Here is a 17,101-nt window from a genome sequence, read left to right as displayed (position 1 = left end):
TATTATGGTACTAGTTGAGATATCTCGTGGTTTTGCGGGTGGTCTTTCATTGTACCCCCCCCCCCCCCCCCCCCCCCCCCCCCCCCCCCCAAAAGAAAAAAAAAGGAACAGTGCGTGGTCAGCTATTTATTAACGATGTACTATAGAGTTAAGGTAGAAATTGTTCTTATGTACAAAAGAGTCGTGAATGGCTTGAGGAATTCGTTTTCCTTTTACCGATGGACTTGATGAGATCTCCCAATTATTGGTAAGTCACAAATGCACGCACAAACATTTTTAAACATGGGGGAAAGAGAAACGAAAGGAGGTCATGGCAATTTGTGCAAGTTTTTTATTGTTGTGGTGCGTCTCCATTGGCTGCTAATTGGGTCAGCTGATCTGCTGTGATGTAGAGTCCATCTCGGTCTTTGGGTAGTTTGCGTCCCAGCTGGATAGTGATTGCTCCTCGGCGTACTTCGCGGAAGAGAGCGACCACCTCAGCATGAACCAAACCCTCGACTTTGCGTCCGTTTATGGCAATAATCTCATCGCCTAGAACAAAAAGAGTTCATTACATTTGATTGCACACGTCTTATTAACTCCTATCATCTTATTAGCGATACACGGTTGTTAATGTAAGAGGTTCACTGGGCTTTTTCTCTGTACGAGCTTGTGAACAATGAGTTCAACGAATGGAATTGAGATTGTCAGCCAGTCCCCTGCTATTGTTGAAAAGCGAAATTGCATTAACGTGGTCTTCTTTACAACGATATAGCGGCCCCAGAAGATAAAGTCGGAGTGCACCTGTTACCAACTAAACTCGGTCCGGGGTCGGCATCTTTAAAAGGACTCGCCCTCCCCCCCTTCTTCTTTGTATGGCCAAAGCCCATTTGTGGGTAATTTCCATCGCCTTGATTTAGCCCTATAACATAAGGCGGCACAAACGATTACACACCGCCACTATGCCCTCCCAAAAGAATTGCGGCTCCTCAGAAAACAAAAAACCTTGGCCGAATACAGTGGCGCGGCGGCGTCCATTCGAGATCAATTGGCTCGAAATTCCTTGTTCTTTTTTTTTTTTTTTTTTTAATACTTAAATGAGAAATAACATAATATTCCTCTCGCATATCTTTTTTAATGCTTGACAGTATTTGTTTAGCGGCTCTCTTTTTGACACCCGTACGTTTTTTTTTTCAAAGAAAATGAGCTCGGCCGTTCGTCGTAATGAAAACTAGCAGGGAAGAGAGAGAAGAATTTGTTTATAAAAAAGGAAGAGGCTGAATCACGCGTGCCTTTGCGTGGCTTATGTTCAACGGCCGAATGCTCGTAACGTTAGTCCGCGTGAGTTGTCGGTCAAGAAACAACTTTCATTTCTGGTGTTTTTCCCGCCGACTGTGAACGACCTTATGAACTGTATTTCTTCTCGTGAGTGTGTGACGGCAGACAGATACATCCTCCTTCTCTTTCTCTCTCCCCAAGGAGGAAGAGAACGTTCATAAAAAGCGTCGAGGAGGCGTTTACGATTACGTTGGCAGAGAAAGAAGGACCGTGTCTAGCTTTCTCCACTAGATAACTTGAAAACATTCAGATTCAAGTCTGAACGAATATGTTTACATCTTCCCCCCTCTCTCGTCCTTGGAACTCGACATTTTCAAATGTTTGGCTGGACAATAACAAAGAAAAAAAAACTCCCATTCTAAACATTTCAACGTCGAGCTAAAAAAAAAACTGGCGTGCGTGTAGGTGGAGGAAATGGATATGCGCTTTTGTGATCAAAAGGGAGGGGTCGCCGTGAATGAGATTGAAAAAATATTGTAATAATATGAACGGCGGTTGCATACCTTCTTTGAGAGTTCCCTCCTCGGCTGCTTGTCCGCCCGGATAAATCGTTTTGACGAAAATGCCCAGTTTCCCTTTGGGTGAGTCCTCGCCGCCGACGATGCTGAAGCCCAAGCCCTTCCTGGCGGCCTTGGCCGCGCTGGCGCTCGACTTTGCCGCGCCAGCGCCCTTTTGGAAAGTGACGCTGAAGATGGAGTAGGTCGATGGGCGGATGTGTTTCGGCAGCGGCACGTCCGTCGTCGAATAGAGCGGCTCGTTTTGATGATGCGAACCGCACGACGAGGAACTGAACGACGTTTCCTTATGATCACCGTCGTCCGGCACGGAAGGCGCCCGGCTCGAATTGATGCGCCTCGTCTGCAAACGCAGGGCGCCCATCGTCTCGGTCGGTTTGACGGGCACGTGAATTTTAGCGTCCACTTCGTCATGGCCGCCTGTGGAGAAGACAGTGTCGTCGTCTTCCTCGTCGCTGTGCCGATCGGTCAGCGATGGCTGGGACAAGGCGTGACTTAGAGAGACTCTACGATCCCCCTCGCTGGCCGTCGGCCTGTTATCGGCCCGCGGATGGCGAACTAACGTGGCCGACTGCGACTGGAAGCTGGCCAAATCTTGAGTGCCGTGGAGACTGACGGCTCTCCTGGTGCGCGGCTGAAGGGGAAATTGCTGGAAGTGCTGTTCCAGACTGTGGAACACGTCCTGCTGCTGTGGCCAAGGTCCTCCGCTTCATCGTCGTCTTGCTCGTCGCCAACCATCGGGTAATGGAAATGAATGGGCACCGGCATGCGACTGACCATCGACTCTTGGTCGTCATGGCAACGCGAGATGAGCAACGCTGAATCGGACGAGCCGAAATGTTTGCCAGACGAGCAACTCAATCGATTATTGTTGTAGTTGTTGTTGTTGTGGCTCTTCCTCCTATTCTTGCCCCCACCTGTGACGATGGCCGAAGGTGGGTCATTGGGACTCGATGGCACCACCGCACCGGGGGCCGCAGACGACGACGAGGAGGACAAACCCAATTTTTTGGCCAGGGTTGTGGTCACGTGACTGGCGTGCGCCAACCAAAGACCCGATCGCATTTTCTTGCCGGACATCGATTGATTGTTGGCCGGCCGAGGCGGCAACGGTGGCACGCGCGGGCTCAGTTGCGGCGACGGAGGCGACGTCCGGCTCTGTTCGATCTTGTTGCCGCTCTGCCTCCGACGTCGTTTCTCCCACGGAGCGGCGTGAATGAGGACGGATCGGATCTGACGTCGCCATCCGCCGCCAGTGTCGCCACCATTTTTCGATGTGGCAACAGCTGGCGATGAATTGGTGGCCAGTAGCGATGACTTGAGGCATTCGACGCTTTTGGCCGTCGACGGCGTCGCTTTGCCGCGTAAACTGCCCACCCGCGTGAACGTGAGTCGATTGGACGTGAAGCCACCGCAGTCGTCCTCCCCTTCGTCGCTGGACGCGCCGACGTCGCGAGAACTGCATTGCGACGCGTTCAATTTCATGTTGAACTTGCCCGCACTGCCGCCACTGCACACGGTGAAACGGCTCTTGTCGTGAACGCTAATCGAGCGCCGTATGCGTCCGAAAGTGCGTGACTCACGGGCGTCGTGAGCCTCTCGACCTGCCCTACCTGGCGCTCGGACTTTGGTCGATGCCGCCGATTTGGAGGACGACGACCCACTGCTGAAGGAGAGCGACCTTCTTTTGCTGCTGTTGGACGTCGTCAGCTGATGAGCGTTGTGACGCAACCCTTGCAATTTGTGCCTCAAAACGCTGAACGACCAGACGCGATGCGGGTCGGCCGATTCACCGTCGCTGCTGCATCCGACGTCTTCGTCGTCGACGTGGCTCGATTGAGATGCGGAATCTTGTTCATCGTCACAGGCCAGCGAAGCATTGAAGCACGGCTGTTTGAGCATGCTGGCCCAGCGCTCCGAAGAGACTGGCACGGACTCGGCTACAATCGGCGACATGGTTTCGGCTTCTATCGATTCAACATGCAAACAAGAGAAATGAAAAGTAGTTTGCTTTGAGTATTTTTTTTTTTTTTTTTTTTTTAATAAGTCATGCCAATGCAAAACAAATGAGAATCAGTGCGCCATTAAAAAGGGGGGAAGTTTCATACCCGGACACGAAAAAAATGGGTGTATTTTTTTTTTTTTTTTCGGGACTGACGGAGGCCACCCAACTGGTTATTATTTATATGCTGACTAGCCGAGCTATAAGAACAATGAAAACACGCACTAGTTTGCTGTCTCTTTTCGTGACATGAGCTCGAGGATACGCGTCTTTGTGTCACTGACGTTCGTCTCCTCGCCACGGACTGCCGAAGAAACTGGCGCCCTTGTTAGATTTTCAACATGAGTGAACAAGAGTCGTAAGAGCACTGAACGAAAAGGATCTTCCAAGAAAGAAAAAAATGGAAAGAGTTTTTATGAGGGATCTTGCACCAGCATATCAGACTTTTAGCACGTTTCCCCAATTTTCTTTTATCGACCTTTGGGTACTTTTCGAATGTCTTTATGGCCCTTCTTCCTATTTTTTGACGTTGAAGATAAGAAATGTCGTCGCACTTTATCAGACTATAAATACAAAGCAAGTCCTTTTTTTTTCTGTGGGCACTCGTCACACCTGAAAATCGAACTTGCACACGCTCGAGAGACCAGGTACACGTCCAAAGGTCATGCCTCGTTCGAATCGCACTCGATACTGAACCCTGGTGGCTTCGAGACTTGTGGGTTTTTTTTTTTTCTTCTTCTTCTTCTTCGTGTCTAAACCAAAGCCGGCCAGCTTTTCTTTTTTGAACTCTCACACACACAAGGGGCAGAGGCTCTTTCGTCGATAAAGAAAGAAACCTCCCCCTTTTTTTTCTCTTTCGTAGATGGAGGCTGCTGTGTGTTGGATGCCCTTCTTCTGCTTTGGCTCGTATAACAACCCAACTAACAAGCAAACCCACAAAAGCCTGCAGCGTTAAAGGACTCCCTCTTTATTTCCCTTTTTTCTCTATCTACAAGTCTATAAGGCACCTTGTATTTATCTGTGTGTTTCTTTTAAAAGAAATATCCATGCGTTTTCTTATCTTTTCTTTCGAGTATTTATTCGTAACCTGGAACATGTACGAGGTTTTCCCCCAACTTCTTGTTTTGTTTTGTTTTTTTGCCTGTGTATCTTGACCCCTCGCTGAACTTGTTCTTGACGCTGATTTTTCCTTTTGGTTGCGGTTGTCAAGAAAATTTTGGGAGACGGGCAATCCATGTGTGTTAGTTACCCCGCACTTACACAAGTCCATCTCCAGTTGGGGGGGAAAAAAGATTTTCTTATAATAATGTTTTCGTGCCCTTAAGGTTCTCTCTCCCCACTGGAAGTAATAATAACAATAATAACAACTACCAGCTGAAGAAAGAAAATATGAAAATGCAGTACACGTTTTTTATATACGCTACATATAAATGTAGAAAAGATAACCCCCCATTGCTTAGCCCTTCACATGTGTACGCATCAAACCTTTTCCTTATATTTTTTTTTTCCCTGAAATCTTTTCAAAAAAAAAAAAACACGGTTACCCTGCTCACCGAGATTTCTTTAGAAAAAAAAAAAGTCCCTTCTTTTGTGAGTCTGTCGTGTTGTTGTGTTTGTGCTTGTAGGTACACACACAGAACAGTGGAACAAGAACAGAGGGGTAAACAAGTGCGGCCATAGCTCCTCATGTTTTTAAATCCTTTTTTTATTTCTTTAAGGATTTATTTTTTTTTACCTTTTCATTCGTTGCGTCCCCCTTTTCTTTTATTCCTCCTTCTCTTATAGAGGGGGGGGGGATAGATGTCCATCCATCTCTCAAACATCACTGGGGAGGTGTAGCAAACGTTAGATGGTGGCTATCCGCATCCACACATTTGAATTTAAGACTGTTAAAATATAAAAAAAAAAAGGGCCATCCGGACCAGGAGAAGGGAACTGCACAATTGATGATGCTGATAGCACCTCTGATACGGCCTCCCATCATTTGGGGTTCCCCTTATACATCGCACACAGGTGTGTGTAGCCATAATACAACTTCACGCTGAATCGTTTGAACAATAAACTCCATTTCTTTTTCTTCTTCGCCCTTTTGGAATCAAAACCGCGCGCCCATCAAAAGGCAAAATATGAAAAAAAAATAAAAACATATGGTACGGTATGTCACCTATACGTTCTTTAAATATAAAAGGAATTCTATTTAAAAAAAAAAAAAATAGGGGGGAATAAGTAAATCATTGGTTTTCTGTGAGGCGACGACTGGTGTACACTTTCAAACTAAAAACGAATGTGTAGGATCGGTCCGGCAATGAAAGAAAAGGGGGGTCCAAACCAAGACCTACCGGTAAATTCCATTCTTTAAAAAAAAAATAATAAAAGGCTTTTAAACGAATAGAAAAAAAAAAAGTTAAACAATTCATATAAAAAAAAAAAGAAGGGCCTATTAGCTTTTTGCCGCTCTACTGGTGTCGTCTCTGCCATCGAAAGTATTTAAATCCTTAGACAAAAATTCTCCGAGTCGGGTTTTTTTCTGTAAAGCGACTGCCTTTCGATAATAAGAGGCGACATGGAAAGCGAAACAAATCAGACATTAGATATTTCCAGCGCCACAGATAATCCCAACAATTTTCGAGTTAAAAAAAAAAAAAAAAAAACGAAAATTGGTAGGTAAAGATGAAGGACGATGGTGAAGACGATAACAATCGCAAAGTTTCGTCTTTACTTTCCTTTCTTGTCTAAATGATCTATCTGTCTCTCATTGTTAGTTTCGCTAATCTCTCGAAAATGATGAGCTCTCCTTCTCTCTTTTTTTTTGCGCTTTGAGTAGGGACCAATGAGACACGATTGTTAACTTTGTCTGATTTTAATTAGTGATGCAGCAGAACAGATTGGGGCATATGTTTGAGCGCTGATGGTTTTCTTTCCCCTTCAGACTTTTTTCTTTTTGAAAATTCACCGCTTCTTCAAAAATCCATCCGAAATGGGAGCTGGGCAACCCCTAGAGGGGCGGAGGGTCCCATTTTTTTGTGTAATACAAGGCCGACGCCGCTTCTCGTATAATCATTTGACTGTTCAACGTGAGACGTCCGAGAGAAAGGCAATCACACACAGCCCTAACTATCATTCTATTCGTAGACATTGTTGGAGCTCTTTGTGATGGAGAATGATGGAAAAGAACATCGCAGAAAGTCCCAAACTTTTTTTTTTTTTTGAATATAGATGGTCTTCCAATGCCTCACAAACAACGAAAGAAAAAGAGAATTTCCCTTTTTTGGAAATAGATCTGACGAAAAATAAAAACGGCGGAAAGGTCAGATGAGGGTTAATGGCGAGCAATAAAAGATACGGTGGCCCCCATCAATAGTGGGGTCTAATAGAATACAATAAAAAAGGAAGGTCCCTATCTAAAAGAATTAGATTGGTCGATGAGCAAACCATATAGGGGTCCCATGTTCTACAGATTTGTTCACACACAGGAAGGAAGCACAAACTCCCTATAAGAAAAAAAAAAAAAAAAGGCCTTCACACAATCAAAGGATCTCTCACATTTCCAATACGAGGGCATCGCACTATTTTTGTTGATCGTGGTTTTGTTCCGCTTGTTTGTTAAGTTTTTCTTCTTTACTCGAAAAGAAAGAACTCGACGTTGGCCTTTTCCACCATCAAAAGAGAACCAATCCCTGTTTTTGTCCAGCATTTATCAATTTCAAAAGTGCTGACAGGCCCCCCCATTTCCGCTCGTTATTGTCCGTCTATCTTGAAATATCTCCAGTTTTTTTTTTCAATCCTATTTGTATGCATTTTTCTTCTTTCGAAATAGATCAATCGATATGACCAAACTTTTATTCTGCCATTCGTTTCCGTGTCTGCGACTTACTTTTTCGTGCAAAAAAAAAAAGGAGGCGACCCACATTTTTGCCCCGTAACAAGTTGAAAAGCGATGCATAGATGATGGTGATTATTTGGTACTGGAACGACGCGTTTCATTTGGAGCACATGAGACACAGTGTGTCGTGACCCCTTGGTGTGTACAACGTTCGTGGCTGTGTGTAACGTCTAATTTGCTGAGAGCTTCGGCGGTCGGCGGCACAGCTACGAATACGTCAGTGTCCTAATTAGTTCAACATCGCTGGAACTTCCTGCAGCTGGTGCCGTTTCCCCACTGATAATTTAATACCAGTCTTTTTTTTTTTTTTTTGGTTATGTATTTCAGTTTGGATTATTTTGAACCACAGCGAAAGATGTTGGGAAATTGTCAAGAAAGCGACACCATTCCCTTCATTGAGGATGCAGCCACTGCACAGTTCACTTGTTAAGATAATAACAATAACGATAAGATAATGATTGAAAACAGATCCCCCCCTTCTGGCTGTGTTTCTTTACCCTCATCTTCTCCTTTTATTATTTTTTTTTTTTTTACAAGTGGCAACATTCTTTTTTCATTTTTAGAGTGGACACACTCAATTGAGTTCGCTTCCCTCAAAGGGTCCCCTGCCTGTTCACTTTGCTGGACTGTGTCAAATGGAATCCAGCTGGACATGGTCCCAATAGTGTTGTCCATCACATTTCAAATGGAACTATTCAGCTCCTACTTTTGTCTGTTTTGTTGGCCTTATCAAGAACAGCCTTTCTCTCACTCTTCAAACATATTTTTTTTTTTGTTGTATCCCATCGTGCACCTATTCACACACCCTGAAAAAAAATGTAGAAAGCTGCACGTCTATATTTTTTTTTTTTTCGGCCGGCATTAATAAGAGAATGAATCTGGAACTCGGACCTTGGGCCTCTGTGAGTGAGAGGAAGGAGGAGTAGCGCTGGCCCATTACTTCCATCCTATATGCGCCATTACGTCAACATGTAACGATGGAGGGGGGGGGGGAGTGATCGAAACGTGTAGCCAATTTACAGCCAGATGAAGAGAGAGAAAAAAAAAAATAGAGAAGGCGTTTTGCTGGACTTGCGAGTGAGCAGATCGACTTTCACGTCTCGCTTCCATTTGCACAGCGGGAAATGTTGTCGGGTTCCATGTCTACGTAGTTAACAGCACGCAGGCGAGTAATAGACGCTGTCCAAATTTGTAACACTGAGACTGTAGGACTACGCTCATTCTAATCTAAATCCGATCGAATATTGCGGCCGACATTTGAATGAAAACATGGCCAGATCCAATGCACGCGCTAGTGATAACGTGCGTTATTATTATTCGAGTTGGAAATGATTCCAAATGTCTTTGGAATTTTAGAGGGAGACGTCACGCAGTTGGAGGTTTCGTTCAACTCGACTGGCTATCGAGTTGAACGTCCAAGTAGAAAAAGAACATTTTTATGGAGGGGGGTAAGAAATGGTCACACACCGAATGCAACCGGCCACGGTACATTATGAAGAGAGAAAACATAACCAGTGGGTAGACTACACATTTTTTGGACAGACTTAGTTTCCCTTTAATTATTTCATTTCCCACGTTTTGTCTTCTTCTCAAGGAAGGAAAAATATATAAAAACTACCGGAAGTTTCAAAAGAAAAAAGTTCATCTCACGTACCGTAGACTTTGGCTCGTCCAATGTGAAATTTTGTTTCGTGATTGATGATTACGTCTTGATGATGATCCAACACATGCGCGTTAATGACGCCTGAATAAAACTCACGTCAAAGATCGTCTATTTCCAAATATTCGAATGGACGCACAATTCAAGCGGTGTGTGCGTCTCGCTCTGTTGAACACGAATGAACTGACCCGGTTAAACTATGCGTGTGTGTGTGTCTAACAATCAAGTGTATGACACGAGAAAGCGCCTCCCACTAGCAGATCTGGAACATTAACAGCAGCCGCCGCAGGAGCAAAGAAAAAAACACGACGAGGGCAAAACTGATGATGTCATTTCAGTTCCGCTTGATTTATTTATTTATTTATTTTTTTCAATTTGAGGTTTGTGATTGCAAGAACAACGACGGCGTCACAGAGACGGGATGCGCGTCAGTGTCAAGTGATACCGCAGTGCGTCATCTGCAGGAAGCTGCAAACGCCGTCCATGTTCCATTCTTTCATTAACAACGGCTGTTATTTTTCCATACGAATGGTTGTAATAAGACAGAAAAAAAAAATGGGCCCACTTTGCCTTAATAAGGAAGTTCGGCTACTTGAATTTGATTCCCGCGTTTGGATAAGAAGCGGCTCACTCTCACATTTTCTCGTGCAACGTTTTTAACGATGGGATCATCGCCGATGTTTTTCGCATGGGAACAGCCAGGGCAATCAATGACCGATAATGTATTTTCCCTTTTTATTAAAAAGAAGAAAATAGAAAACGATTCGGTTCCCTTTCATTTAACAAAAACAGATGCGAACTACTTTCTCTCATTATTTTCTGTTCTCACCCTTTTTGTTGTTTTTTTTTTTTTTTTTTTGCACCTTTCAGCAACACCTTCTCTGATTTAGTTTTTTTTTTTTTTGTCTCATAAAATGGAGGAAAAAGAAAAAGAGTTATGATACGACTACTTGTTTTTGTTGAAGAAACAAAAGGAAGGTATCACGAAAAAAGCCTGTGGCGGTTTGACGTTCTTCTGTTGTTTTTTTTTTTTTTTTAAATCACGGCCATTGTGTGTGAGAAACAAAAGGCCAAATATAAATTTCGAGATACGAAACAAAAAGTGAGAGCATAGGAGACAATAAACATTTCCCAAATTTATGATGCTTGACATCGAATGCAGCCGGGATTCTTATTTTTGAAACGCCATATTCACAGTAGCTATCTTATATAGACATAAGAAGCGCTTGGCTTCTTATCTCTCGTGTTTGTTTCGTTCCAACCCGACTACGAAGTTCGGGACTTGAGGAACTTGTTTGACAGTTTGCTTAAACATTGACCCTATCACTTTTTACAAAGATGAATTTGCATTGGGATTTGGTCACGTAGACCCGGTTTTTGTAACACGGAAAATGGCACAAGTCAGCTAGACATTTTTTAACAAAAAGAAAAGGAAAGAAAACGAGTTTGACTTTCACGCATTATCGCCTTGTGCCATCTCATTCGAAAACGAACGCCATTTTTACATGAGAACGGGAAAAAGGCAGATCTCAAACACACACGAGTTGTGTGTGTGTGAACATGTTTTCGCTATGGAGAGATGACGAGGGTTGCTGCACCCGACTGCTAGGGTTTCATCTATTACTTAAAGAGCCCTTCCCGTTTTTTTTTTTTTTAAAATGATTATAGTCTCCTGGTATATACACAGTCGGACCATTTCCTGCCTCGAGCCTTGTGTACTTTGGTTGTTTCGTTTTGGAAATGAAATTCGAACCACCACTCCTACACACTCAATCCATGGACCTTTTTTTTTTTATGTCCTTTTTCTAAAAAAACAAAACAAAAGACGATCGGATTTTATGGTTTGGTTGTTATCCTCGTCATCATCAGATCGAACAGTGTTCCCCCCTCTCTCCAGCCGTGCACGCCCCATCGGAATAAATCCACGTCGAAAGATACGTAAATAATAATCTTATCATTTTCTTTTCTAACTGTCTGTGTACATTAAAGTAGATTGGACTATGTCTTTTTTTTTTTTTTTTTTTTTTTTTGAGGTCCTTCGTCATCACCGACATCACTCTGTATTCCATTATAGTTTTATTATAACGCATCAAGTTGTGAAACAAAAAAGTATGTGGCCGGTGCTGTTTGTTTGTTTTCTTTTTTTCCCAACGACATCTGCGTTAGGTTATTTAGAGTGTCGTCTCTGATTTCGTGGGAAATGTCGTCTCTTTCCCGTTGCCTTGTTTTTCATAGACGCGCTTCTCGTTTACACGTCCAACACGAGAACGGAAATGAATAAACAAAACGCCCTTGTATCGCGGATACTTTGTTGTGTGTTTATGGAGAATCGTTTGATTTCAATCATCGGGGCACCTGAGCACCACCGTAACGTTCACTTAGTTCTGTTTGTTATTGGGCCGTGAATCACGAATGGAATTTTTTTGGATTTTTAAAAGAATTTTTTTTTACGATGGAAATGTTTTAAAAGATGGGAGATGACCAAGCGCAAAAGGTTCCCACCTTGTGTTTGTGCTGCGCCATCCCATTTACAAACGACTTATGCAAAACTGGGAGCACCACCACATGGATGGCAACATGGTGAATAAGAAAAAAAAAAAGGAGAACTTGTGTAACACAACACTATGTTTGTTCCGTCCCACGGCCTTTTTCTTTTCATCAGGGCTCTCTTTGACGAGGGCGGTGCATTCAAAGGACGTACACACACACAAAATGGTGCGATATCATTTTTTGATTTATCATCGGCTCTTTTGTTCGCATTCCCTTAAAAAGATGAAAGTGTCTTACTATTTTCTTTACACGTCTGTGTATTACTGGAATTGATTTCTGCATTTTTTAAAAATATTCGCGTTTAGCCATGAACAACCTCGTCGAGAGAAGGTCAGCAGAACGTCAGAAAGTGCAAAAGAATAACAAGACTTGCATATTTTCGATATTTTCCTTGTCTCCCCTCCTCCTCTTTTCATCATTTTTTGGGGTCGTTTGTGGAATGTCCCAGGTACGCAGGTGTGTACACATGTGAAGGTAGACGCAGGTATATTGTTATACGCATACGAAACAGGTATTGTTTTGCCATTTGCATTTCTTTTTTTTTCACGTTCGCGCCATTCCACTTACAGTATCCTCCCACTACATCACCTGTGAAAGGTAATTTCTTTTTTTTTCGAGTATACTTTTCGTATTTCTCCCCACCAAAAAAAAAAAAAATGTCTAACCTTCGGTATATTCGCCCCGGCCGAACGTGTCCTTACAACAAGAAAGAAAGGACGCGCACAAACGACGACACGTCAACGGCATCCATTGTAACGTGAACGCAACACACCCTCCAGGCTTTTCTATCTGCACGGTTCGCTGTCCGTTTTTTTTTTTTTTTTTTCTATTCTTAATCTCGCTAATAAAATGGAAGTGTCTTTACATGTGAATCTTTTTATCGCACACACAGAAAAAAAAAAAAAGAGTGCAATCGAATAGAAGAAAAAAAATGCTGGGAACTATCGGAATGATGAGAACAAAAAAAAACAAAAAAAAACAAAAGAGTCTAATCCGATGATATGTTTATTGGCTTTCTTTCCTTGGCATTTTTTTTTTTTTTTATTTTTCCCGCACCGCTAATGGCAGTTTTTTTTTTTTAGGGACTCAACTGACAAGAGGCCTCTTCCTACTGACGAATGCCCTCCCTTTAAAAAGAGTTCGAAAAGACTGCGGCTTTTGAAACAAAAGAAGTGACCGGCAGCCAGCGGGAGTAAGGTTTTGTGCGCGCGGGACGGGGCGTGAGAGAGAATGGGAATAGAAAATAGAGAGAATGACGAAAAAAAAAAAAAAGGAGGAAGGACGAAAAGAAAGAAAGGATAGCTGCAGGTATACGCTGATTGTGTGGAGAGCTTTGGTGGTCAGTTGTTGTGTGACTGGAAGCCGCGTCGGCACATTTTGCGTCCACCTCTTCCATCAAATCTCAATCCCGAGTTAACGAGGCCTCCATCTCTCGTCACTAAAACAACGAACTGCAGTGGGAATCCCAAAAAAAAAAAAATAGATGGACGAAGGGAGATCTGGGAACTGATAATCAGATGCAAAGCAAGGCATCACAAAGGGCAATCAGGGCTCGTTTTCGTTTTGTTTTCGATTTGGACGTGTGTGTGTGTGTGTTGTTTCTTTATTCATCTCTGCAAGGCAAAACGATCGAACCGTTTGGGGGCAAGAAAAAACGCCTCCTGGACCTTACTCCTCCTCTTCGTTTTTTTTTTTTTTCAGGTAAAAGAACCCCCTTTTATTTTTAAGAGAAAATCACATTCGTGTGGTTTAGACACAAAAAATGTAGTAGTAGCTGTCGTTCGTGTTATGATTGTTACACCCAAATGTAGGGATGACTCGTTCAACTTGTTTTCTTCTTTCATTCGTTATCACGTAATTCATTCATTTTCGTTTTTACTCTGTTGAACTGGGCAGAGGCTCGTATTTTTTTCCCAAACATGCAATAAGGGGTTGATTGTCAGCTCATTAGTTGAGAACCCACTTAACGTATGTTGATTGCTCTGTCAGCGAGATTTTTTTTTTTTTTTAAATCAACGAATGTTGATCATTACGATGTCCTAATGTAGAATAGCTACAAGTCATAAGAATTGTTATGCCCATTGGACAGGCTCACCGGTGATTTGCCATTTGGCCGTGTGTGTGTGTGGGGCACGCAATCTGGCAACAAGTGTCTATCTCAGAGTTCAAACACGAGAGGGGGGGCTATTTTTCTATCACTGTTGGCCCCAAAAATGCCTTGCCCAAAGACCTCCTGCAGCGAGAGGCCAGTTGGTCCTAAGGGTCCTGTCAGAGATTTAGCACATTCATCGATCTGAAAGCCGATATAGAGTAATCTTATACCCACTAACAATGGCCGTTTTTTTTTTCTCTGAAATTTTTTTAACAAGAATTGAAATATTCACCCCTCGTTTGTTAATCTTTCATATTTATTTTTTTTTTCCCTGCCCGTCTCGGAGGGTAAATGATGCGAAGAAAAACAAAAGGTGCAACTTCATCATCGCTTGCTAATTCCTCGAGTGTCAGAGAACTGAACCAAGGGCACAACAGCTGGGCAAGGGCGGGCCCCGTTTCGCTTTTTCTTGTTGTTGATATCCCCCCTATCCTCGTCCATGAATTTGACTTTGGCAAAACGAAAACTTGAAAGACGAGTGTAATGTAAATAAAAAACAGGTTCTCTCTCTCTCTCTTTTTACAGCTCTGAAAATGCGTCTAGTTTCTATCCCCCCAACTCTCTTAAAGCTCTTTAATTGCTGTATACCCGGAATCGAATGCGGATGAAAAAAATCCAACATTTTTGTTGTTAGTAGAAGGCCAAAAAAGCAAAAAAGGTCAACTGCCACAACGACATGTTGTCCACAGTTGATAAACGTTTTCTTGCCTTTCTCGTTCGTACGATGCAAACGTGTAGCGAAAAAAAAAAAAGTCCGTTACGGCCTGGCGCGCTGCATAATGAAGGGCCGGCGGGATCGTGTTTCGTGTTTTACTTTTGCGCTGTTGCACGAAACGACGTTTCTTAAAAAATGAAAAGAATTTAAAGAGAAAAAAAGCGCAAAAAAACCAAAACACGAGTGGATAAAAAGCGAAGGATGATAAACATGGCAGGTTGACTCTACGTGATCATTGCACGCAATAAGGAAGGCCAACGGGCTGGTCCCCCCCCCCCCCCCCTAAAAAAAAATATTCCGTGAGGCGACAGTGGCAAACACAACTCAATTGCTGGACAATGCTAATAATAAACAGTTAGAAAACCACCAAAAGTTCAGTCCGCCTACCTGTTTCTACGGTCGGAAATGGTATGAAGTACCACAAGGTGTGCTAGAAATCCGGAGCGGAAATGCCACTACGTTTTTTATGTCTTTGGGAAGGGGTAGACGATCACCGCCGGGCCCAACTTTTGACGTTTGAGAAGAACGAGAAACAAAAATATCTCACGAACGGCAGGTGCGCATTGCAAAACACACCAGGAGGGTTCCTATTCGAAAAATTGATGACTTGTTGCAAGTTGATGTACAACGTCCCGATAATCGTTTAAAATTGCTTAAGGGCAAATTGCGAGTTTTTTTTTTTTTTTTTTTTTAAATGACGAATGACAGCGAATGGTTTCTAACTGTACTCGACATATTCCTTTTCCGTCCGGGGTCATATTTAAGTAAAGAGCTTGAAGGGCTTAGAGACCGGACATAATAAGCGGACTACCCCAAATCCCGCGTGAGCAAAGCAAGTTATTGCAACCAGTTTCGAGAGCGGCTTCTTCTTTTTTTTTTTAAACGGATTTATTGAAAGACAATCACTCTGAAATGTTTTCCAAGAATTTTTTTTGAAATTTTTCTAGCGCATCTAAAGAAAAAAAACAAGAGAATAAGAACCAATGGAATTTCCTCTTCTTTTTTTTTTTTAAGAGGAGAGTAGAGCCAAGTCGGATATATATTTTTGTTTGTTGTCTTTACGATTTGGGCGTGTGTATGTGTGCAGCTCTCGTATATGGTCGATGGATGTCGAAATGAAGAGACTGGATGCCATACAGGATGGGCTATAAGCCAATGCAAATTCAGTGTTAGTGTGTGCCATTATATCGTTTGCTTTTCTTTACATTCTTCTGTCTATCTCGTAGGATCATTCGTTTTTCTCGCTTGATTTACTAGTTTTCTTCTTCCCCCCCGATGGTGTATTTCTCAATAGCTTTATTTAAATGAAGGAAGAAGCGAGATGGGCGTGTGTCAATCGCGGAAAGGGTGCTAGCAGTGTGTCAGCAGGTTTCTCCAACATTCTTTTCCTGTTTGAAAAAATGCCCAGGCTATCCCAGAGGCATGGAAAGGCAGCCAAAAGAATAAAGAATGGGCCTTTTCCATAGAGTTCTACCTGACCAGGTCATAGACTCTGGTCAGACAAAAACCAATCACAATTCTTTTTTTTTTTTTTTCGTTCGAGACCATAGTTTACTATACGAGAGTGAGATGAAGAGTTATTGATATTCCTCCACATTCCAGGCTAACACTTTCTGGTCCAACGCATTCCCAATATTTGACTTGAAGTCAAAAGAAGAATGGGACTAGACTCTCGTCTGTTTCGATTCTATATCGTCTATTCTTTATTTCAATAAACACCTGGGTTAACAACGGGGGTAAAGCACAGCATCAACAACATAAAAAAAAAAAAAGAAGGAGAGAGTTTTCGAACTAGTAAAAAGTCATGCATCTTTCATCAGACCCGCTGTGACCGCCCGTTGCACGTAACAATGCGCTGGCCAGTCTTAACAAATGGTGTCTGTACACACATACGCAGTAGTGCATACCATTATGTTTTTCTTTTGCGCTATTTCTCCCTTTTTTTTTTTTTTTTTTTAAACTCTTTCATGTCTTTTTAGAAGACGGGAAATAAAGTGACGTGTCTCTCTGCTTGTTCAGTCGAACGTACGTAACTAAAGAAGGGTGGGGGGGGTTTCCGCTTGAATTTAACATACAAGCGACAACGAAACAGAGCCGGATAACAATCAACAACATTGTAAGTGTATAGAAATAGAATAAAAGGCTTGTGTGTATTAGAACGATCTCGCGGCTTGGGGCATGACTCTCTTTTTACATAACACGACAGAGACGTATATACATTCAACTGGGCTCATACGGGCGTGTTTGCTGGCCATCTTTCGTTATCAGCATCGTGCGCCCAATGAAGCCAAGGCATTTCAATTTTGA

At 42.8% G+C, this 17,101-nt stretch overlaps 1 protein-coding gene across 1 annotated transcript; it reads right to left on the bottom strand.

Moving 5' to 3' along the window:
- Positions 1-111: 111 nt before the first annotated feature.
- LOC130699313 (uncharacterized) lies at positions 112-9,539 on the bottom strand. The gene is given in 4 exon segments (XM_059496048.1): positions 112-531; positions 1,821-2,525; positions 2,528-3,799; positions 9,372-9,539. Coding segments are annotated over 3 exon segments (2,166 nt in total). The 5' UTR covers positions 3,789-3,799; positions 9,372-9,539; the 3' UTR covers positions 112-331.
- Between the last annotated feature and the right edge of the window lie 7,562 nt (positions 9,540-17,101).

The sequence above is a fragment of the Daphnia carinata genome, chromosome 7 (assembly GCF_022539665.2).
Source record: "Daphnia carinata strain CSIRO-1 chromosome 7, CSIRO_AGI_Dcar_HiC_V3, whole genome shotgun sequence".
Classification (NCBI taxonomy): Eukaryota; Metazoa; Arthropoda; class Branchiopoda; order Diplostraca; family Daphniidae; genus Daphnia; species Daphnia carinata.
This window is presented reverse-complemented; position numbering and strand designations above follow the sequence as displayed.